General features: G+C 62.0%; 7 protein-coding genes across 7 annotated transcripts; 4 read left to right on the top strand and 3 right to left on the bottom strand.

The window, feature by feature from the left end:
• Nucleotides 1-442: 442 nt before the first annotated feature.
• On the top strand, nucleotides 443-4418 carry CHLRE_17g726550v5 (uncharacterized protein). Its single transcript, XM_043072352.1, has 3 exons — nucleotides 443-1150; nucleotides 1298-1309; nucleotides 1451-4418. Exons 1-3 carry the CDS (start codon nucleotides 1085-1087, stop codon nucleotides 3749-3751), a joined length of 2379 nt encoding a protein of 792 aa, XP_042914811.1. The 5' UTR covers nucleotides 443-1084; the 3' UTR covers nucleotides 3752-4418.
• Nucleotides 4419-4562: 144 nt separating this feature from the next.
• On the top strand, nucleotides 4563-7178 carry CHLRE_17g726526v5 (uncharacterized protein). Its single transcript, XM_043072351.1, has one exon. It carries the CDS (start codon nucleotides 4703-4705, stop codon nucleotides 4865-4867), a length of 165 nt encoding a protein of 54 aa, XP_042914810.1. The 5' UTR covers nucleotides 4563-4702; the 3' UTR covers nucleotides 4868-7178.
• Nucleotides 7179-7180: 2 nt separating this feature from the next.
• On the bottom strand, nucleotides 7181-12222 carry CHLRE_17g726500v5 (uncharacterized protein). Its single transcript, XM_001697110.3, has 10 exons — nucleotides 11671-12222; nucleotides 11082-11428; nucleotides 10709-10805; nucleotides 10158-10289; nucleotides 9481-9783; nucleotides 9100-9312; nucleotides 8731-8826; nucleotides 8407-8490; nucleotides 8086-8161; nucleotides 7181-7862 (listed from the first exon to the last, which is right to left on the bottom strand). The coding sequence occupies exons 1-10, from the start codon at nucleotides 12046-12048 to the stop codon at nucleotides 7762-7764; spliced, it is 1827 nt and encodes a 608-aa protein (XP_001697162.1). The 5' UTR covers nucleotides 12049-12222; the 3' UTR covers nucleotides 7181-7761.
• A 100-nt stretch (nucleotides 12223-12322) lies between these two features.
• CHLRE_17g726450v5 (uncharacterized protein) lies at nucleotides 12323-13435 on the top strand. Its single transcript, XM_001697206.2, has one exon. The coding sequence runs from the start codon at nucleotides 12442-12444 to the stop codon at nucleotides 12988-12990; it is 549 nt and encodes a 182-aa protein (XP_001697258.2). The 5' UTR covers nucleotides 12323-12441; the 3' UTR covers nucleotides 12991-13435.
• Nucleotides 13436-13490: 55 nt separating this feature from the next.
• Nucleotides 13491-16612, bottom strand: CHLRE_17g726400v5 (uncharacterized protein). Its single transcript, XM_001697109.2, has 6 exons — nucleotides 16306-16612; nucleotides 16146-16201; nucleotides 15931-16071; nucleotides 15561-15670; nucleotides 15108-15263; nucleotides 13491-14799 (listed from the first exon to the last, which is right to left on the bottom strand). The coding sequence occupies exons 2-6, from the start codon at nucleotides 16146-16148 to the stop codon at nucleotides 14442-14444; spliced, it is 768 nt and encodes a 255-aa protein (XP_001697161.2). The 5' UTR covers nucleotides 16149-16201; nucleotides 16306-16612; the 3' UTR covers nucleotides 13491-14441.
• A 120-nt stretch (nucleotides 16613-16732) lies between these two features.
• Nucleotides 16733-20869, top strand: CHLRE_17g726350v5 (uncharacterized protein). Its single transcript, XM_043072350.1, has 4 exons — nucleotides 16733-17022; nucleotides 17106-18301; nucleotides 18615-19041; nucleotides 19321-20869. Exons 2-4 carry the CDS (start codon nucleotides 17111-17113, stop codon nucleotides 19632-19634), a joined length of 1932 nt encoding a protein of 643 aa, XP_042914809.1. The 5' UTR covers nucleotides 16733-17022; nucleotides 17106-17110; the 3' UTR covers nucleotides 19635-20869.
• A 305-nt stretch (nucleotides 20870-21174) lies between these two features.
• Nucleotides 21175-22598, bottom strand: CHLRE_17g726300v5 (uncharacterized protein). The gene has a single exon (XM_001697108.2). The coding sequence runs from the start codon at nucleotides 22414-22416 to the stop codon at nucleotides 22078-22080; it is 339 nt and encodes a 112-aa protein (XP_001697160.1). The 5' UTR covers nucleotides 22417-22598; the 3' UTR covers nucleotides 21175-22077.
• Between the last annotated feature and the right edge of the window lie 86 nt (nucleotides 22599-22684).

Raw genomic sequence — 22684 nt, 5'->3', positions numbered from 1 at the left:
TCTGATGGTTTCCCCGCGAGAGCTATCCTGCTTACTAGAAGCCGGTCTGCAAGCCAGTTGGCGCCGATGCGCCGGGGCAGGAGGAGGCCCCTGATTAGGGAATGTGCGTCACCCAGCGCCGATCTGCGAGCCCGTGTTTCCAGGCGTTACCGTGGCCCAGTATGGCCGATGGTTGCAGACAACCCCCCTCCCCCACATACCTAACCACCTGCTGCCGACCCAGGGAATATGGATGCATGCAAGGGGCTCAAGCAGCACCATACGCATCCATATGCATCCGTAGCACCAGCGCAAGCAGGGACATGCGCCTCCAGTGCACCGGCGGTCGCTTTGCGCCACGCAGAGCGGCGACGCACACGGACGGGGTGCGCAGCGGTTTCAGCGTGACGGGGGTCAGGAAACGCGTCACAGATTCTTGCCCCAATAGCATCAATGCGATGTAAAGCTACATCATGCGCGGGCGACAAAAGACTATCGGCTGACAGACTCTTGATGACTTCATTCACGGCCGCGTGCGCGCTTACAGTTCGTGGACATGTGGTCAAGAACTATAACATAACATACACGCTGCGAACGCTGTGCACGTGTTAACGCGGGCAAAACTTCATTGCAGCAGGGCCTTTTGCAGTCCCGTTGGTAATCGCAGTACGTTGAGTGTTTTAATTATAGGCATGGAAAGCATTTTCCAGGTGCTAAAAGGGCGACTGAATGCAATGCCACCCTTGCAGGCCGGTTTCCCCCTCACCGCATCCTGCGTATTGTGCTTCAAATCACACACAGTAGAAATCATTATTGACTACTGAACGGCCTGGAATCAAGTCGAAAATGGTGCGGAGTTAGGTGAAGGAGCGAGTAGTGCATAGGAAGCGAGCGAGCGAACGAGCCCCTCGTGCTGTGGGGCCCGACTGTGCACTGACGAGCTCAAACGACAATACGCAACTGCATACGTAAGTTACATCGGATCACTTATCTACTTCTCAAAAGGTTTTCTACGCGCGATAGTGTTGACGCGCGCGCACGAAATCGTCGCGCCCAGCAGAAACGACGACCCTACGAAGGCCCCCAGGTTTTCAGGGGCTCCAGAATGCAGCAGAATGACCTAATCTTGGCGCCCTGGCTTCCTGATGAGCAGGGACAAGCCGAGCTGGAGGTGAGCTGGCGGGGTCCGCAAGCTGCTGGCTGGATGGCTGGGCAGCGCCCGTAGGTCAGCTGCATGCTGGGCCTGTTTTCCTATATGCGTGTGCAGCAATGTCTCATGCGTATATTTGCATGCCTGTACTGGTCATTGCGTTCGCAGGAGGTGTACAACGCGAGTTGCCAGTTTGGGCATTCTGAACATCCACGGGTCGTTGGTGCGGCGTTGGTCCCGCAGCCTTCCGGCCAGCTACGAAGACGTTACTATGTCGTCGAGGCCCTGGGGGTGTGGTTGGATCAACATGGCCGGCCACAGCGCAGGACTAGCGAGCTGGAGACAGCTTCCTCCCCAGCAGGTGCTGGGGCGGCCGCCGCGGGAATTGAGCAGCACCAGCAGACGCCTCTGATGTCGTCGATGGCGCCGGGACCAGCAGCCGCCATCAAGCTGGAGCCCCACATGCATGAGCATGAGCAGTTAATAAGGCAGCAAATGGCGCCATCAATGCAGGTGCCACAGGGATACAGCGTGGGCCAGCTGGGCGCTGGTTGGGCTGGCGTTACGCAGGCCGCCGCCGCCGCCGGCGACGCACCGCACCTGACCATGAATGTGCCACCGCCACCGCCACCGCCGCCGCCGCCACAGCTGCAGCAGCAACAGCAGCAGCAGCAGCAGCTTACGTGGCAATGGCAGCACGCCGCTGACATGGACCCACCGCAGCAAGAGTCTCAGCAGCAACACACACAACAGCTGCAGCTGCAGCAGCAGTATTATTACATCAAGCCTGACCCCGCAGCGGCCGGCGACGCAGCCACAGGCTTCCCTGCTGCTCCTGGCGTGGCTGCGCCCGGCCCCTACTACAACCAGCAACAGCAGCAGCAGCAACAGGCCCACGCCGCTGCGGGCACCTTGTTCGGTCGCCAGGGTGTCCCCGCCGCGGCCATGTCGTCTCAGGCCTACTGGCAAAACCAGCAGCGGCAGGAGCAGCAGCAAGGCGGCGGCATGTTCGCTTCGGCGCCCGCGACGGGATACGGCACGTTCGCGCAACAGCAGCAGCAACAGCAGTACACCTCGCCACTTCTTGGCACTGCAACTACTGCAGCTAGCGGTGGTTGGGGCGGGGGCGGCGGAGGTGGCGGCGGCGGTTTCAGGATGGGCAGTAGCAGCGGCAACCTCATGCGAGCCGCGTCGCTGACCACGCCTGTGTCTGCCGCCGCCGCCGCCGCCGCCGCCGCGGCAGTCGTGCCACATCAGCGCGGAGGCTGGATGGCGGCGAGCGGCGGCGGCGGCAACGGCAGCGATAGTAGCGGCATGGCGCTAGCGGCGGCTGCAGCAGCAGGCGATGGCGCTGTGCGGATGCTGCAGCCGCCACCGTTGAACGTAGCAGGAAGTATTGCCGGCGGCGGCGGCGAGGTTGATTACCTCCTGCAAATGCAACAGCAGCACCAGCTGCAGCTGCAGCTGCTGCAACAGCACCAGCAGCAGCCGGAGCAGCGGCTGTACTGCTCCTGGACAGACGGAGGCGCCGAGGTGTGGGAGACAGTGTTCGGTGAGCCAGCTCCGCAGGACACCTTTGGTGCCAGCGGCAGTAGTGGGCGTGCATATCAGCAAGACCTAGGGGCCCACGCTTCTGGCGCGCACCCGGCGGGCCCGCCTCCGCCGCCGCAGCCGCTGCCGCCGCCGCAGCCGCAACAGCCAGCCGCCGCCGCCGCCGCCATGATGCAGCCGTACAACAAATCCATGGCGGCGATGTCTGCTTCGCCCACGCCGCCGCCGCCATCTGAGCTGCTGCAGCAGCTGCCGATGGATTGCGGCCGCAGCAGCGGCCCAAACACCATAGGCGGCGGCCATGGCAGTAGTCGCGCCTGGTCAACCGGCGGCAGCGGCTATGATGTCGCGGCGGAGGCGGCTGCAGCTACTGATGGCGCTGCTGCTGCTGCTGGTAGTGATGTTGGTGAGAGCGGATTCAGCGGCAACGCAGCAGATGGCATTGGCAAGAGCGGCGGTACCACCACGGTGACCATGATGTTGTGCATGCAACAACTGCAGCAGCCGGCGGCGGCGGCGGCGGCGGGTTGCATCAACAACAACCTCGCCGACAGTTGGATGAAGATGCAGCAGGGCGGCGGCGGCGGCAGCGATGGCGGCGGCAGCGGCTCGCAACAGCATTACTATAGCGGCGTCGGCGTTAAGAATGCCGTTGCCGGTGCGCCGCTGCGCTCCCATCTGCTGTTTGGGAATGATGGCGGCGGCGTGGACGGCCTCGCGACCAAGCTTGGGTTGCCGCCAGCTCCGCCGCCGCCGGTGACCGCGACTTGGGACTACCGCCGCGCTAGCCACGCCGCCGCTGGCGGCGGCGGGAACACCAGCAGCAGCAGTTACGGAACCGGCGGCGGTTATTTGCATGCGTTGACTCATCAGCAGTGCGGCGCTGGTGGCGGCGGCAGCGGCGCCGCCAGCAGCGGTGTGTGGCTGCTGCAGCAGCAGCAGTCGCCGCCCACAGCTCCTGGCACGCCCCCAACATGCGGCATGACAACGTCCTTCTCAGCAACAGGTGGCGGTGGCTCGGACACTGGTATGTGGTCGGATGGCCCCTGCGGCGGCGGGCCCTGCTACTAGCCCTGCTGCTGCTGATGGCCACTGAACCAGCAGTCGCCCCCGCCCTGTGCACAGAACAGCGCGCAAATACATGGTAGGCGAGGCAAAACGCTGCTGAGAGCTTGACAACGGCAGCAGCCAATCTATCTAGCTATCAGCAAACAATGCGGTGCCAGCAGAAGGGGCAATCAAGGTAGGCACGCATCGCCTGCCTAGCTAGCTAGCAATCTAGTTAGCAGATATAAGTGCAAGCAACTAACTCAAACTAAGGTTTCTAGATAGTGCGGCGGCCGCCGTATGTATGGCATAAAGGAGCCAGCCCAGATGCGCTCTGCTGGCTGTGCGTGCACGCATGCGGCAGAGGCTCCCGAGTAGGAGTTACCATGACTGAGTCTTGACTGATGGATGGCCTACATGCATACCCAGGACGGAAGTATGAATGTAGTAATTTTGGTGTGATGATGAGCGGGCCATCCATCCAGCCATTCATGCATGTCGATCGAGGTCATCATAACACGTACTTACTGCTGGACGTTTGTGTGTTGATAGATAGGTTGCGTCTAGCTACCCGCGTATCTGCCTGCTAGCTAGGTAGCTAGCTGCTGGGCGCTGTGTGTTAGAAGTAACACGAAATAGGTAACACGCAGCTGTGTGTGTGTGTCTGTGTGTTAAACATACAAAAAACAAACGGAACCTTCCGCCATACACGCGCGCAGAGTTGTGTGTGTGTGTGTGTGTGTGTGTGTGTGTGTGTGTGTGTGTGTGTGTGCGTGGCTCTGTCCACGCACGCATTGCAATAGTAGCTGAGATACTTTCTTCGCAGCAGTTGCTTGATTGGGGCCGCATTGATTGTGCATGTATGTTTCGCTTCTGATGGGCGTGTCCTTACTACTGATCTATCTGCCGAATGACGCACCTACCTTACTTCGATGGTAGGGTTGGCTTTGGATTTTGGTGGATAGTCACAAAGTAATGTGTTTTAGACGGGGGGGCGAGCGTGGGGCGGGAGCGGGTGTCACCCTACCTGAGATGTGGCGCGCGCGCGTTGGGAAGGATAAGTATATATGCATGACGTACGGCGAGACACGGCTGGCGGCGGCAGGTCGGTACGGCACAGGCCGTGTTCTGTACTGCTGAATGAATGAATGGCTTGCTGGCTTGGATGGGGGCTATCATATATTCCTTCATTGATACCCGGGGATATCCTTATCTTCTTTGATAATCTTGGTAATAATGATCTGCGCGGGGCTAGCGGGGCACTCCATACATCCTGCTGGCTGGATGCTGCTGCTGAGGTGCATGCACGAGAACGAGTAATAAGCTGGCTGCTGTAGTTTTCTGCATTGCGCATGCATGCGTGCCACGTGTTTTGGGGCCGGAGTACGTACGTACGTATACGTAATGATGAACTGCCTGGGAGGCTTGCTGCTGCTAAAATGAACTGCTGCCTGGGAGGCTGGCTGCTGAGATGAATTGTGTGCTGGGAGCGAGGCTGCTGGCTTAGCTGGCTGCTGCTGAGATAGATGATACGCCTTGCGGATGCCGGATGGTAAAGTAGTGGCTATCAGTCGGGTATTGTTAACTAAGGAAGTTATTACCCACCCCATATGCATGCATGCCAGCCATTGCCTTGCTGCGGGTCATCACGCGGGATAGTGTGGTGCGTGACCTACGGTATTTGCGGCGTTTCTCTGTTTCCTTGCGTCAAGCATACCTAGGAGTGCCAATAACCAAGAGCAGCAGGTTTTAAGGGGCAGGTAGCTAGAGTGGTGTACGTGCAGTGGTCGGTCGTGCCGCCGCCATTGCACTGCTGGCGCGCGCGCCGCCGCCACAACATCACAGCTAGCTGGACGCGCTGCATGCGAGCGTGGCAGCAGATAGAGCGTTTGCGTTTTTCACAATTTCTTGTAGCCGGGGGTTAGTTGGGTGGACGGTGGCTTGCGCTTGGGCATGGCGATGGCTGGCAGCAGGCCGCCAGCAGGGCAAGCCCCCATTCAAGCAATCAAACATCATTTGAGGTGTGCGTGCGTAGCGTGTATGCACCGAGCAAAGTGTGCGCGTCTGCATGGGGACGCTTTGGCACACGAACGAAAGAAAGGCCTTTGCCGGGAGGTAGGAAGAGAAGCAAGGAAGGCGGCGATTGAAGTAAGGCGGATGGTTTGCTGGTGCCAAACATGCATGCATGTGGATGGGTACACCTTAGCATCTGTATGCCGCATGTTTGTCTAAATGTCTTGACAAGCGCTTACCTCCCCAGCTACGAATGTGGCAGGACGGATGGTTGGGACAGTCCGGTGCCGCCTCACGGCGCGGGGCTAGCAGGAGCGTTGCGTGTGTGCAGAACCTGTCGGAGCCCGCCCTACCTATTCATCGTGCTGCGGCGGCGGGACGTAAGTATGGATACCAAGCAACCGTGCATGAGGTAGTGCTGTTGCTTGTGACGAGTCGCGCTGTTGGTGGGGCATTCTCTGCTGGGTGGCTTGAGCGAGTGGCTTGCCCGAGTGAGGTTCCTTTGGGCAAAACCGTACTAACCGTACGGAGCGAACTAAATCGATTCACCAGGATGTCTGAAGTGAATTTTTACACGAGGAACGGGCTGCGTTGCGTGCGTGTGAGCTAGACAGCTGGGTCACTACTGTGCTTGAGGAGGAAGATGGCGTGCGTGTGCTATGACGCTATGTGCACTACCTGCTGATGCGATGAGGTACGCACGTATGTGCCGCATGCATGCATACATGCATGCATGCTGCATCATCGTGCAGCGGCAAGTAATCACGTCACGGGGTGCCGCGCGTATAGCCGGTGTAGGCCCGGCACACGCCCGCCGTGCGTATGGATGGGAGGAAGCAACAGAGCGTGGGCGCCCAATCACCAGCAGCGGCAGGTAGTGCGTGCGTGCGTGCGTGCCATTCAGTAAAGGCGGATCGCGATCCGAATGGAAGCTGGGTGCACCCGCTCCCGATCGATTGGAAGCTGGGCGGCGCGGGGGTTTATACAATGAGATGTGTGCGATGGGACAGGGTTGAGGCAGGTTGGTGAATTCCCAGACCCAGCAGCACATGGCACGTGCATGAGCGCTCGGCTGGTCGAGCGCCGGAGTTAATGTACAAGTGGCGGTTTATGAGGTAGAGCTGCGGTACGGTTTGTTTATTCCTTGCTTGGCGAGCTGAAGAGCACGCGTGCATGCACGTCAGGTGAATGCTGGTATCGTGTCCGCGCGGCATGACAAGACTCAACGCCGCGGGCCCGCGGCGTACGTTGCATGTCTGGTGACGTGGTGTCTCTCAGGCGGTTTGCATCAGTTGCATGTCTATATTTAGATAGGGCTTACTTTAAACCGGAGCTGGATGTATGGATGGATTACGCACGTACGGTACGCACGATACGGCGCCTCCTGGGCGCCAGCTAGTTAGCGTAGGCGAACGGGATCGGCGGAAGTTACTAGGGAAGGTTTGAGGGCGGAAGAGTAAGCACTGGGTTACTTGCATGTGCGAGGCCGTGGCCGTGTACGTGTCATGCATGCACGCACGAGCGAGACCGTGAGCATTTGTTGCACGCATACATTAATATCCTGTCCCGTAACCTGCGTGCTCTTCACCGCCTACGCGCCTCTTCCTCAGACCTCAGGCAGCAATCACTACAGCACCCTTGCCAGCGAACGCGTGCAATGCGTGCGTAGTTGCGTGTGAAGAATCAGCGGGACCAATTACCTTTCTACTCAGCATTTACACCCCAGGTGGAGCTGCACGCACGTACGTACAGGATCTGGCGGCTGCACATGCAAAAAATGCATGCAAGCTCTGCTGTGTCGACTCTTAGCGACTATCTACCCCCTTGCGCTTTCCAAACACGTGCATACTCTGCAAGCAGTCAGCGCCGGCGGCATTTAATCCGTGTCCCGACCTTCGCTCACGTGCTGCTGCCGCCTGCTGGTGCCCCAGCCAAGGACGCAGGACTACCGTGGTCCCGCAACTAACCAGGCAACAAGCAGCAGCACACACCACACAGCAGCAGTGGCGGCTGCAGCCCGCTCAGATCTCCTGCATGTGGAAGCGCGTGACGGCGTCAGGGCAGTGCGGGTGCTCACGCAGCCCTGCATCGAGTTCGCTGGAGCCAAGTAGCAGCACCACACCTGCAGCAGTAGGGGACGCGGCAGCCGGGAGGCAGGCGGGCGGTGGTGTCCCAGAGGCTGGTTATGCAAGCTGCCAACCCGGGCGTGAGGCCATCAGGCAGCACCTGGCTTCCATCCAGCCCATGCACGCGCGCGGGACATGCCCGCATGTATGCCCCACATGCTCGCCCTTTCCCATCCTCCCACCCAGCCAGTGCCAACCCGTGCCGCCACGGCAACGCACCCGCGTACGACAGGTCTCGGCCGCGTGTCTCCAGGTGTGAGTCCGAGTAGTGCGCCAGCCCGCTCAGCGGCAGGCTCTGCGGCAATGAGGATGCGGGGGTGGCGTTTAAAGCTAGGCAGCTGGCCTGACAGCTGGCAATGCCGGCTGCTGTAACTGCGTGAGGGGTGTGCGCGATGCGGCGCAACGAGCAATGCGAGTCCAAGATGACAGGCGGGAGCGGAAAGCGCGGGGCACACCCCATGCATGATAGATGATGCATATGCTTGCTAAATGGCATGAGGCGTGTGAGGTAGAGTGCCGGCTGCTGCTGCTGCCGCCCACCTGCCAAGCCGCCGCGGCCGCCTCCTTGGTGAAGGTGATGGCGCCGCGCTGGCCCTGGATGGACCGGTACTCGTCCCACACCATCTGCGCATACGCAAGAGTGGACACGATTTCAACAGCAGCAGCAGGGGCCGTATGACCGGGTGGTCGGGATCGGTCGAGGAAGGTGCACGCGACGAACTTTGCCGTGTCCATTTCCGGGCGGTTCCAGGCTGCACGAGGCGAAACAGATTGCCGCACACACGCACCATCCACAGTGTCAACCTATTGCCCAGCAGCGCCCCAGCCAACCGCCTAGCCACCAATGCCACCGCTGTCTCTCACCTCGAAGTTGCACATGGGCTGCCCTTTGCGTTGCAACCGGTGCGCCGCCACGAGCAGCACCAGCGCCAGCACCGGCAGGCCAGACACAGCCTCCACCTGCGGCGGCAGCGGCGGCGGCAATCGAGGGTTAACAGCAGGGTCTGCAGCGGTTCATTCCAGCAGCAGCAGCAGCAGCAGCAGCGCCGGCAGGACGGTGGTCGGCATTGGGACAATACCGGCATCATGAAAGCCCCCCACGAGCGAGCACAGCGCACGCGCCACGCCACTGGCCGTGCGCCTTGACCCTCCCTTGCGCTGTTGAATCCCTTCTAGTGCAAGTACACGAGCTCGGGCTGCACCAACCCGGCCTGCACCACCGCCCCCACGCACCAGTGCTCGCTCGGGTGCGTCCACGACGCCCCGCAGTCCAGTCAGCAGGTGGGAGGCGCCGAGCGGCACAGGCGCCGCCGCTCGTGTCCCAGCCGCCGCTGCCGCCGCCTCAGCCGCCGCCAGGTCCGCGCCCCACGCCGCCAGCGCCGCCTCCGCCACGAGCGCCAGGTGCTGCGGCGGGCTGCCCAGCACCTCCAGCTTCGCCACAGCTGCCTGCATAGCGGCAGCGGTAGCAGCCATCGGTGTAAGTGCGCGACAGTCAGGGCACGGCTACGACGCCGCCCCGAGTGCGCTTCGACGAGGGAGCGCAACGTAGTCTGTCCCATGGTCTCACGGTCTGTCCCATGGTCTCATGAACGTACCAAACGAACCACCCCGCACCTTGATGGGCGGGCTGCGCAGCGCCGCCGCAAGTGCGGCGTTGTGCTCATCCGCCGCCGCTGACGCCACGGCAGACGCCTCCTGCCCCTGCCCCTGCCCCTGCGCCAGGGCCATTGCCGCCATGCCGGGGTGTAGCGCCAGCATGTCGCGCAGCAGCCCCTCATACGAGTCCGTGCTGGAGGCGGCGGCGGCGCCCCCCGCAGTAGCAGCAGCAGTAGCTGTAGCTGCAGCAGTGGCGCCGGGGCTGCGCATAGCGGCGCTGCCGCCGGGGCTGGAGCCGCCCGGCGCCGCGCCGGTCACAACCTGTGTGGTATGGTGGGAGAGCGCAGAGGAGAGGGGGACGGACAGGTGCTTGTGTACGAGCTAATACAGCCCATGGCACATGAGCCTCTCCCGCTACAGAATGAGAATGAGCCCGTGGCGCCTTGTACAGCCTTGCCGAACTTGCAGGGCCGCATTGCCTTGCGCATGCCGACGTACACACACACACACACATGTTTTCCTTTTGCTCTTTAACACACACACACACACACACATGTACACCGCGTGTTTCCTCCCGTATGCTCTCTGGCGCACCTCGCCAAGCCCTTATGCAGCCTGGCGCCCTTGCCTCACACAGCCGCGCCTGCCGGCCTGTTGGCCGGCCTCCCTGCCCCTCCACGCGCCCCCGCACTCACGTCCTCTTCGCGCGCGGGGAAGGTGACGATGACGCGGCGGCGGCCCACGCGGCTGAGCACGCGCTTCTCCAGGTCCTCCGCCACGTTGTGTGCGGCGCTGATGCCGATGACCGCAGCCTGGATTTTGCTGTCCTGGGGGTGTGCGTGGCGACACAGTGGGTGGAGAGGGGGTTGGCTGGTTGATTCATTGGTTGGTGATGGTGGGGCATGCATGCGCCGGGGGGCGCAGTCCACACGTGCGCGCAGATGCGTACCCCAGGCGTACCCCGCTTTACAACGTAGGCACACGCAACCGGCACCCGCTGCACTGTCCTCTGCCCAGAACCCTGACTCGCAACAGCAGTAGTCACACAGCCACACACGTGGTCCTCACAGCCGGGCACTGCGCTCCACGGCTCCATAGCCGACCAGCCACAGCCCGCCACAGCCCCTCGCAGCCCACCACAGCCCCGCACCAGGCCCGCCACAGGCGTCTCCCCCCACCAGCCCTCACCCCCATCCTACACAAACCCCACCACCCCACCCCACACACACGCCCCACCGCCTCACACCTGCAGCATGTCAAGCAGGTAGTAGAGCATCTGCTGCTTGCCCTTCTTGGCGTACTGCTGGAACTCGTCCACCACAAATACCACCTTCTTCAGGCACCTGGTGGCAGCGCGCGCGGAAGCATACACACAATTGTCAGCTTTCCTAACACAAGTGTCAGCGCGCTGCATTTGCACTGATGTTTGTATGGTGTGGAAGCGTTGGTGTAGCAACAGCCGGCGCCCGCTAATGCGACAAGGACGCCGCGACGCACCCCGTACCGCGCCGTCCGCCAACAGCCCCGTCACAGCCCCACGCCACCCCCATTCTCCACTTCCCACTCCCCATTCCACACGCCCCGCCGGGCCCTGTCCCGCTGCCGCCGCCCACCCTCACTTGTATAGCGCGTGCAGCATGCCCTTCAGAAACACCAGGTTCTCGTCGAAACTGGCGCTCTTGACGAACCGCTGCCCGAAGTCGCGGCACAGCTGGCGGGCCACCTCTTGGAAGGCCGTGCGTTCGTCCGGCTGCAGCAGCCCGTTCAGCCGCACCACGCCCACGTTGCGCACCGAGGCGGCCACCGAGGCGGCGGAGGCATTGGCAGGGGCGGGGGCGGAGGTGGAGGGCGCGGCCGGTGCGGCCGCGGCAGTGCTGGTGGAGGTGCCGGCGGCGGCGGTGGAGGCAGCGGTGTTGAGGGCGCCGTTGTGCCGGGCGCACACCTCCTGCAGAGCGCGCTCGACCACCTGCAAGTGCAGGGGTGTGGTTGTGTGAAGGCATGGCGCGTTGGTGTACGGCTGCATAGGCCCCTACTATCTGGTCCTGTCATTCCTGTGCGAAAGCCGGACGCCGACACCAGGAGCGAATGCACAGGTGGCGCTGATTGTTCTCCATGGAATTTCACCTTCCTTGCTGCTCCCACGTGCTGCTCCCCTTACTACTTGATCTCCCTAGCACTCTCAGCACCGCGGCGCCGTGGCCGGCTCACCAAGGTCTTGCCGGTGCCCTGCGGCCCGAGCACCAGCAGTGAGGCGTTGCCGTTGGTGGAGGTGACCGCCTCGTCCAGCACTCGCACCAAGTCGTCTTTGATGCGCCGTAGCGAGGGCCGCAGCGGCACTAGCGCAGCAGCTGTGCTGCCGGCGTCCACCACCGCCTCCCGCAACACCCCGCAGCAGCGCTGCCACGTCTCCACGCTGGCCGGGGCTGCGGCCGAGGGGCCGGCGATGGAGGTGGTTCCTCGCTGGGCGGGGCTTTCTTGCATCGGCGAGCCATCTAATGCGCCGGCGGCGCGGCCCGGCGTGCCAGTTTCTTCTGGCGTTTGCGCAGCGTCGGCCCAGTCCTTCCGTTTGCGCGGCGACCTTCCCATTATCCGGAGCTCCTCACAAGCTGCCCGATTCTCTGCTGGACAAATAGTTTTAGCGTTGATAGATAATCTTAGTTTAGGTGAAGGATGCAATGGCGCCTTGCTGTAAGGGCGCCTCAGGTCTGTTTCAAACTGTTCTTGCTTCGATGGATAGCTTGTTTCAGCATAGCTGACATCAGTAGTCTGAGTAGTAGTCTGGTAACGTGACTGGTTTGGCTGTTCGGCAGCACCCAGCGGGCTTTCGCGCTTCAGAGTCCAGATCCAGCATGGGGCAAAATGTCTCGCGCCCTGCTGCCTTCTGCAAATCGCTACTGCACCCAGTTAAGCCACGGCCACGCACATATTTGTTAGATACATCACAGCACGAGACAAAGAGTTGAGGCGATGTCTACAACTATGCTCCGTTCTTCTCGTGCTTTCACCGGCTGCCCCCGCCTCGCGCGGAGGGCTCAGGCTACTCGCGTGCGCGTCGCATCGCAGCAGCGTCCCTGCAGCGCAGAGTGCTCGACGTCGGGCTCATCGGACAACCTCTGGTGGCGCACCCTTGCGTCCATCGACGCTCAAAAGGCACAGCCAGTCGCAGCAGTTGCGCTGCTGATGCTAGGGATGGCCGCGGGCGCTGACCCGGCCAGCGCCACGGACCTGGCGATGGCCGATGCCCACTCCCACGCGCAACCCATCGCGGAGCTGGCCGAGCAGGACCTGCTCAGCAACCTGGCCCGCTACGGCCGCTACTTCGTGACTGTGATGCTTGGGACGGGCTACGTGATGCTGCGGCCGCTGCAGGCCATGTTCAAGAAGCCGCTGACGGCGGTGTTCGGTCTGGTGGCGCTGGGCGCGCTGCTGTACGGCACGCGCGTGGCGCTGGAGCTGATGCTGGGGTTGGACAACTCCTTCTCCTACGACGGGGACAACTTCCGCATCGTTACCGACTACACGCAGTAGAGCGATAGAGCTTTATAGCGCGGGCGATGCAGGAGGCCTGTGGCGGAGCCCATGCCTGCGCGGCGTGGCAAGCGGCCAGCGCGCCCGCGCCTTTGCAGTGAGCCGGGTACAGTTTTGACTCCGTGCTTTCGAGTGAGTGTGCAGTGAGCTGGAATGCTTAATGAGAGTTATCGCAAACTCTGTATGGTGATGGGATCACAACTCTGTATGGTGATGGGATCACAACGGCGCCCCAGCACGGGGCATGGGGACCAGATGCGAATGGATGTACGGTATGCAAGCCACGACACATGCAGCGGTGTCGAGTGTTGTTGCAGCTTCGGTCGACTGCAAACGGTCAAAGTGACTGGTGTAGGCTGTTGGGCTGCGCTCGTAGGCGTTGGCAGGATTGCCTATCGAAGATAGAGGTGAGCATATGGAAGAATCAATGTAAACCGGCGGTGTCGCTACTGCATCAAGACATTCGTTTGGAGGGTGTGGGAACTGGGAAGGTGGGTTGACACAAGTACTCTGATATTCATGCTTGCGGCAGGGAGCGCATGTGCCTGTCGGGGGCCACTCCTACCAGCGGACAGTTGCTGCCAGAAGCCCAGAACCCTCAGTTGGGCACCGCACCCCGTGACAGCGGCGGCGTGTTCTACGACGCGTGGCGCTCTGATGACGCGCTGTGTGGCGCGCTGAAGAGCGCACATCCTCCGCCACGCATGCAGTTAGAGTATGCCACATCTACAGGTCATTTGCAAGTCCGTGGCCACAGGTTTGCGCTGTGTCCGAGTCGGTCGCCGAGTCCCACGCACCAGCACAACGCCCGACTGCCCCGAGAATCATCTGAAAGCATCTTCAAACATCACCGCTTTAGGAACTGATGCCAGCAAACCGGCCGTTACTCTTAACCCCGCCAGCCCGCCTGGAGTGCCTGCCTTACGACCAAGCGAGTAGTCACACCGGCCCGTCGGAGGGCTCACAACATATCATGAGTTCAATAAGTCAGGGTGACTCACATCCTGCGTGTTCGAAAGCGTTGAGGATCCCTGGAGAGTCAACCAAGGACCGGCACGGCACAGGGCGTGCAATAGGCGCACAAGGCCACGCCTGCTTGCTGACATCCATCACGCGCCAACCCAGGGAGCGCAACATGGGCCATACAACGCCGCGTAGGTAGGGTCTGCACGTCGGCCCGCCGTGTACCTTGAAATGTAATCCAACTACCCGAGCAATCATGATAGCTTCTTGAAACCCCATGGACACCCAGAGCAGGCTGTCAGTTCTCAGCCACCAGCCTGCCACACAGCCGCTACCTCCACCTGACAGCGACCACCTCTCCGGTTCCTCTCAGGCCGGCGCTCACCTCGCATCCCTGTCCGGCAGGTAGCCTCCAGCTGCTCTCTCCCTCACCAACTCACTGCCTCAGTTCCAGCATTAGGCGCCCCAACGCCGCGGCCTACCGGCCCCTAGTCCTCCTTCTCGCGGATGTCCTCACCCTGCCCCTTCACCACAGTCATGTACGCCACCCGCAGGATGAGCCCGAACCAGTACATGTGGAAGCAGCACAGCACGCACAGCAGCGTGTTGAGCAGCCCGTGGTGCGGCGGCGTGTAGCCCAGCACGCGCACGCTGTCGAACAGCGTGGAGCGGATGAGGATGGCTGGGAAGGCGTACAGCCGCAGCGCCGCCCATGACAGCACGAACGCCGCAAAGGCTCCGTTGGCCGCCATGTGCTGCTCTGCGTAATTGAGGCACTTGGCGAGTTCCATGATGACGTCATTAATGTCGTGCAGCATCATGATCAGGCAGCCCCACCGATGGTAGCTGCGGGTGCGTGAAGAGAAGGGCGGGGAGCGGTTAGGCAGGGGGGTGCCACTGGACATGAAGGGCGCAGCGGCGGAAATTGGAGGAGCTTTCAGCCAGCACGACGGGGCAAGGTGTGATCAACACGAGAGCTAGACCTGACCCAGCCCCCAGACCACGCCCCTTACACCGCCCATCGCCAGCCCGTACAACTCCAAGCGCACCAGATCCAGCCACCGGGCCCTGGTGTCGGCACCGTTGTAGCCCCGGCCCCGACCCTGACCCGGCCGTGGCCCCGGCCGTGGCCCCGGCCCCGGCCCCGGCCCCACCCGCTGATGTAGTTGTAGTATATGAGCACCACCGTGCAGCAGTGGTGCGTCTGCATCACCCAGTAGTCGCTGCGCGGAACCTCCCACAGCGCCAGTGTGAAGGTGGTGGAGATGTAGTAGGCCAGCTGCACCCAGAACAGCAGCCGCATCAGCGGCCTGCGCATGGCGGGGGGAGGAGGGCGCGGGGGGCACAAGGGTGCGAAGGATTGTGATGGATTCGGGTGCAGAGGCCAGGGACATCGGCAGGACAGGCACTGCTGTCGCGGGCAGTATACCATGGAAAGTCCTGTTCCAATGCTACCTGCCTACTTCCCGGCCCGCCGGCCCGCCAGCCCGACTGACACGCGACAATTCCCATTGCTGTGACGCCCTCCTTGCCACGCCCCGCGCCAACGCTCACTGCTGCCTCCAGCCCCACTGCCACTCGTAACCCCGAGCCCCACTACCACTCACAGCTCAGGCTGGTTTGGCCACCCCACCCAGTAGTCCGCTGGGCGCCAGAACCAGGGCTCATTGTGCACTATGGCTACCTCCAGCAGCAGCATGGATCCATACGCAGTCAGCTGCAGAGGGGTGGGGAACAGGCGGGCAGACAGGGAGAAGGGAAATGAAGACACGCGTGAAGGGGTACAAAGAGTGATGTGGCATGATGTTACAGCACGCTGCGGGGAGAGTGCGGTGCCGCGCCTCTGGAGTGACAAGACGCCCGGTTACTGGCAGCACCGTTGCAGTACAGCGTGAAGGGTAAGGCCACATCAGACTCTACCGGCAGTGGTTTGGTCTTTTGCACCCAGACAAGGTGTGGCACAATCACCATCCGCACCTTCCAAAAGGACTCGCACATCTTTGTGACGCGCTGTCCGGTCCGTTTGCTTTTAGATGATGGCGCCCCGCCATTATGTTGAGCTTTACTCCCACCGAGCTCTTTGCCGACTGGGCGGCATAGAATCCATCTTGCGAGGGGCTGTGAGGGGAAACGTGCCAAGGTCAGTTGGCGGGTGCGCACGGATATGACCCTTATATACGGCCGTCGCTTACCATATACAACGTGTTTTGCAGAATCCATCTTAGCACCGGTAAAAGCAGCGATAGTCCTGTAAGAAGGCGTGTGTGGGCCTCCCAGCGTCAAGAAACTGCCGCCAGCGCAGGGCTTAACAGCACCGCCGGGAAGGGGGAAAGTGTCAACCAGCACACCCACCGATTACCACCCCGATCTCTTTGTTGCCCGCCACTTGTCGCGCAAACTGGTCCACCAGCGCTAGCGTCTTCTCTGCAAACATCTGCGAGTCCGAGCTGAGCACTTCCACTTGGGCCGAGCTGGCGATCGAACTTTGCCGCTCCAAAGACACCATTACGCAAACATCCTAGCCGATGTAGTGTTCCGTCTCATGTGTACAAGAAACGTGCAGTGGATTGATGCGGGGCTGCCTGAATCGTTGTTGCTTGTTCGGTTGACAAGTCGCAGTGGCTTTGTTGAATATGCGTATGCCTTCACACAGTATCATAAATTGATTACAATGACCGAGCATACATACGCGCTATGTGACGCTTCGGCACGCTGACCTCCATCAAAGGACGTTTTCATTGTCAACGTCCCGATTTGCTGACTGCCTTGCCATAAACAGATACTAGGCCAACTTACAGACGCACGCACATCCACTTGTATCGAGCAGCTTGCGCTGCAGAAAAATCAGCCTTGATTGTTTCGACCACAGAGAAGTAGGCTTTGCTGCCCCCTCCATCCGAACTTTAACAGCTTTATCGAAACATTGTTGCAATCTTATTTACTAGGGCTGCGGCAAGCGTTCAGCGGCAGTGCCGACTACCAGCCCCGCTGTAGGATGTGCTTGGACCTCTCTGCAACTATATCAGTTAATCCCGTCTTGTAGCCAGCGGCATCATAGAAATCGCACAGGTGAGCAAGCAGAGGGGGCCATGCTCGGCCGGGACCCTTCGTGCGCCCTTTGACGTCGTTCCTGCGCGCGATGTCGATCGCAGGTAGTATGGAGGCTCCTATACGTGCGCGCTTGCGCACGCGGCTTCAAGCGCCAGCGCACCAACGAGCGTCCCGGCCCCGCTTGGTCGTGCAGCCGACGCCCTTGTTGAATCCGCTCATATGCACAAAACCTGGCCATGGGCGACCTGCAGCTGGTCCTGCGACCGGTCAATCGTCAGGTGACCTGGGTGATGGCAGCATCTTGTTCCGGTTTACGGACAGCGCTGCAGCGCCCAAGCTGGGCAGCACAAATAGCGGCGGTGCACAAAACGCTGCGTGGTCTCCACTGCCGGCGAGCGGGAGCTCCAGAGACTCCTCTGGTCCAGTCGCGAGCAGCGCTGGTGCGGTCGAGGCGCCGACCCGCTCTAGCTCCACTGGCGGGGCCAGCACCAGCGGCAGCGGCAGCTCTGATGGCGCCAGCCCGGCACCGGGTGCCGACGGCAGCTACAGCGATTTCTATCGCAAGTCAAATGTGCGCCATGAAGCCGCCGGCGCTGTGAACGGCTGGGCTGCTGGCAGCGCTTCCAACCCCAGCCCCAGCCGCACAAACGCCGACGCTGCCACGCAGACGCCCTCCTCCTCTTCCTCCTCCTCCTCCTCCTCCTCCTCGTCGTCCTCCACCAGCACGAGCACCAGCAGTCCTTTGTCAGCCGCGGCCGCGGCCGCTGACGCTTCCGCCGCGGCCGCATCCGGCTCCGGCGGCGAGCCAGCGCCGGAGGTATCGGCAGCGCTGGCGCGCGCACAGGCAGCGCTGCAGCGCGCCGAGACCTCGCTGGACGACATTGAGCGGCTCAACTCCTCACTGGACGCCGCCACTCTGGCCTCACTGGAGCGCAGCGTGCGGCCGCCCAGCCGCTGGGAGAAGCTGCTGGCGCTGGCGCGCGGCGCGGCCGTGCTGTGCTCGCTGGGCGTCGCCATGCTGGCGTCGCACGCGTTCGGCCTGGCTACGCAGTGGGCGGGCGCGGCAGCGGGCGCCGCCCTCATCGCGGGCTGGGGGCTGCGCAAGGGCAGCCTGGCGCCCAGCGGCGCGGCGGCGGCGTTCGTGGTGGGGTGCGGCACGCTAGGCAGCAGCCTGCGGCTTGGCGCTACACTGGTGGCGTTCTTCCTGTCCAGCAGCAAGCTGACGGCGTACAAGGAAGAGCTGAAGGAGGGGCTGGAGGAGAACGCCAAGAAGGGCGGGCAGCGCAGCTGGGTGCAGGTGCGGCGCGGCTGCGGGCGGGGAGTGCTTGGGGGCCGGGGACGGCGGATGGGGACACGGGATTTCCCACAGGGATGCGGGAGGGGCAGATCATTTTGTAGGTGCGTCTGTCTGGCTCCCCTAGCGAGGCACACCGGTGTGGGGTTGCGCGTGGGAAGGGCATGCAGTGACAGTGCCGCTGCCTGACAGCTGCCGCTCGAAAGCACACAAACCAACTTGGAACTAGGACGAAACATAAGCTGCCAACAGCCTGCACACGTCACACTCTCATGTCTGCTCACGCACGTGTGCGCACTCAAATGCGGCCCTGCAGGTGCTGTGCAATGGCCTAGTGCCCACCATCCTGGCCGTGATCTACGGCATCCTGGCCGGCTGCGTGGACCTGCCGCTGGGCCCGCCCCTCGCCGCGGCCGCAGCAGCCGCGCCCACGGCGGCAGCCGCAGCAGCTGAGGCGGCTGCCTCCACCGTCGCTTCCGCCGCCGCCGCGGCCACCGGCCCAGCGCTGGAGGCCTGGCGCGCTGCTGCCCTGACCGGCCTGATGGGCGGCTTTCTGGGCTACTACGCCTGCTGCTGCGGCGACACGTGGGCCTCCGAGCTGGGGCCGCTGTCCGCCGACACGCCGCGCCTCATCACCACGCTGCGGCCGGTGCGGCGCGGCACCAATGGCGGCGTGACGCTGCTGGGCCTGAGCGCCAGTATCATGGGCGGCATGTTCATCGGCCTGGTGTTTTACCTGGCGGGTGCGTGGGGTGCCGCGTACGTGTAGGGGGATCTGTCAGTTCCAAGCCGCATGGTCAGCAAGTTGGGATTCAGGGGTGGTCAGCGGCATAGGCAGTAGGTACGGTGTTGGCGATGTGCGAGGTCCGGCGTCGCCCGATTGCTCATGCCCGTCTGGCGCGCGCACGCGCACGTCCCCGCGAACCCGTCCCTGCTGAACACACACCGCCATCCCTTACTCCCGCTCTCGCCTCTGCCTCCTGGCCTCCTCCCTGCTTCCTGCTCCTCCCGCCCCCTTGCAGGCCTGGTGTCGCCCACGCTGTGGATCTTCGAGTCGCAGCGCGCGCTGGCGGCCGGCCAGTGGCGCCTCATCCCGCTGGGCCTGGTGGCGGGGCTGGCGGGCAGTGTGTTGGACTCGGTGCTGGGCGCCACGCTGCAGTACAGCGGCTACGACACAGCCAGCCAGCGCATTGTGGCCCGTCCCGGACCCAACGTGGTGCGCATCGCCGGCCCCGAGCGCGGTGGGCTGCTGGACAACAACGCCGTCAACCTGGTCAGCGCCAGCCTCACGTCGGCGCTCACCGCCGCCGTGGCGCTCAAGCTGTTTGGTTTTTGAGGGGAGGGGAGGGGTGGGAGGAGTGGGACGAGGGATGGGATGAGGGGTGGGGCTAGGCGGGGAGTGGGAGCGGGGCGCTGGTGGGCTTAGTGGTTGGGGTCGCAGGGGAGACAACGCGCTGGGCTCATGGGAGGTTTTGGTCAAGCCGCGGCTATGGGGTAACGAGGGGGTAAAGCGCTTCGGGCAGCAGCCCACCGCGCCCAGAGGTCAATCCAGGAGGCGCAGGCTGTGAGGCAGAGGAGCCGGGTGTGGGAAAGTAACAGTTACTGCGAGGTTGGCAGCGGGGGCAGGACCGCACCTGCGTTTCTCATGGCCGGGTGGGGCAGCTTGGCAGACGGCTTGGTCGCCGCGCCTGTGTCTTGCATGCGTGTAGACGCCACAGGCCTCAATGCCCTGCAGTCAGTATGGCACGTACGTTGGCATGGGGCTGCAGCGGTTGCGCCGCTTGGGTTCAACGCCCCCGTGGCGCCGTCGTGACTCCTAGTGTGGCTCGCTCGACGCAGATTGCATGTTCGGCTGGAGACCTTCGGAGGTGATCTGCGAGAGTTGTGAGAGTGCTAATGGAGTTGTCGTATCCAGGGGTTGCATACGGTACGGCTTGATCGTGGTGGAGTGTGGTCCGGGCGTGAGGCCCTACAGGGGTTCTTGGGCCATGCTTGTCTGGAGCGGTTTGCCGTGCGTCCAAGTTGGGGGCGTGGCGGCTCTATGGCTGGGCGGCCTCAGACGTGGGTTAGGCAAGTGGTGGAAGTCCATGTGCGCAAATGTGTGTCCAACCGTTGTTCGCCAAGAGTTCACTGCAATGTATTTGTGTTTGAGGGCGATGTTCGTTGCTGCCAAGTTGATGGGGAAATTCCCCTTTGGCCGTGTTCTTCCGGCCCGTTCTCTCTGTTGATTTTTGCACGCAGTGCATAAGAAACAAAATTCTTTGAATCCTGATGTTGGCCCGGGCCATACACCGCGATAGAGGGGCCTCAGGCGGAGTGCGCAATCGAGGCTGGCACACGTTGGCGTTGGCACACGGGGGCTCGCTCGTGTGGTTCAATCCCTCGCTGGGAAAGGCCAGAGTGCTGCCGTGGGCCATCGACTAGCGGGTCCATCATGGTGCCTGGGCCGCGCCTGTTGGCTCTGTGATCCAGGCTCCCTCTGAGGCGCAGGCGCAATACGCGGCATGACTTTGCCTCTTGCCGGCGTGTGCTGTGCAGAAGCGTACGGCCTGCATGTAACTACACGTGTGATGGTAGATTGGTAGCCGCAACTTGTCAAAGCATGCAAACGCGGGCAAACGCGGGCAGCCAAAACATGTTGAAGGAAGTGATACTACAGCCACCTCTTCAGTCACCCAGAAGCTGTGTAGCACTCGAAGACTGAGTCCAGGACGTGGCCAAGTGGATTCTCTACCTTCAACAAGCAGCCCCCCCTTACCATAGGGGCCCCTAACAAAGCGGGCAAGGTTTGTTGGCCGTCGCTTTGGCCGTTATTGGCTGTTGTGGTACTCAGTTTGCGTTAGTGGATAGAGATACTTGATAGCGGCTTTCCTCACATGAATGCGACATTACAAGAAGGGGCAGTCCGACCAAGCAAGGGTGCCCCGTCTGCTCTGCCGCTGTCAATTGTTTGCCGTCTGCTTGGGGTATGGGCGTCCGCTGCACCCTACGGGACCTAAACCCTGTCCCATCGCACACCAAGCAAGGGTGCCCAGCACCCAGGTCAAGAGGGACCATCTGCGGCCCGAAGGGAAACCGCCCTCCCCCAAGTCGTCTGCCGACCTTCACCAAACTGTGTGTCATGGCTGTGTCTCAGCTGCTACACCGTGAGTCGAAGCCCGGCCGAAGCCCGCCAGAGCCCCACAAACATGTAGCAAAGTGCGTCTGCGCACGAAGCGCTGCGTACAGCACCAAGCGCAGAACCAGGTACGCCAGGCTCTACATGCAATTGCGCCCAACCAAACAGCAGCACTGCAGTACCCAAAGCGCACACGCGCCAGTACACAACAGCGAAACCCACACAAAGCACCCGAGCACCATACCACCCAGCTCACATCAACAACCTTTGTGTCATTACAGTCCGGCAGCGTCTTAAAATGGCTTGCCGTACAACTGCCAGCTCCTCCGTTTATCTCTTTCTTGAACCGCCACTTCTTCTCTACTTTGTCGCGCTGACCCGCCACCCGCTCTTGTGGCAATAGTAATGATACAAAGGTCCATGCCAACCCGGGCAGCCGCACTGACCATTCCAAAGCGCTACAGATGTGCGCCCCGATGCGGGTGGGTTGCCGCTCACTGCTTCCTCCTCGCATCCCTCATCCATCCCGCTGCTCCATACTGCTCCCGCCTGACGCCCTACCAAGCCCCCTGCTATTACACTTGCTGTTGCAGGGTCAAATCCAGCATGCAAATGGAGTGTCACACGGGCCGGCCGCGCGCATTTCCGCCGACGGGCGTGTCTACCAGGACGCCTTTGATACGCCCGGCAAGAACCCTGAGTGCGCCAGCTGCCGGATCATGATGCGCGACAGCCGCGCGAAGCGGTGCACGCCGCGTGCTCTCCCCGTCAGCACACACCGGTTCACGACCCGGTTGGCCGCCGAATCTCGCGGCACCTCCGTCTCGAACAGCCGCTGCACCTGCAGCCGGTGCTCTAGCGGCACGCTCTTGTCTGTCGTGACCGCCTTGAACACGGACCGGTCCACCTCGTGCTGCTCTACCAGCATGCGCCGCATGTGATCCTTCACGTTGCCGCGCGTGCCTATAATGTAGGCATACTGTGGGAGCCGGAACTTCATCTCAGGCGCCACACAGGCTGCGCGGGTTATGTGGAGTGGCTAAATATCAAGTAATAACCTCGCAGATAAGTTGGTTTGGATGTGGCGTGGGTTTTGCAGCAGCAGCTCAATTGACAAAACCGATGAATCAGGTTTGCTCAAAGCATACGCGGAGCGGTCTGCTGTTAGGCTATATGAAATGCACATGTATCGTCTAGACCAATCGAAATTCCAGCGAGGCATCAGCAAGACCCGCATCGCACGACTGCAATCGGGTCTCTCGGCTATA

The sequence above is a fragment of the Chlamydomonas reinhardtii genome, chromosome 17 (assembly GCF_000002595.2).
Source record: "Chlamydomonas reinhardtii strain CC-503 cw92 mt+ chromosome 17, whole genome shotgun sequence".
In the NCBI taxonomy this organism is placed as follows: domain Eukaryota; kingdom Viridiplantae; phylum Chlorophyta; class Chlorophyceae; order Chlamydomonadales; family Chlamydomonadaceae; genus Chlamydomonas; species Chlamydomonas reinhardtii.
Note: the sequence above shows the minus strand (reverse complement) of the source record. Positions and strands in the feature narration are given on the sequence as shown.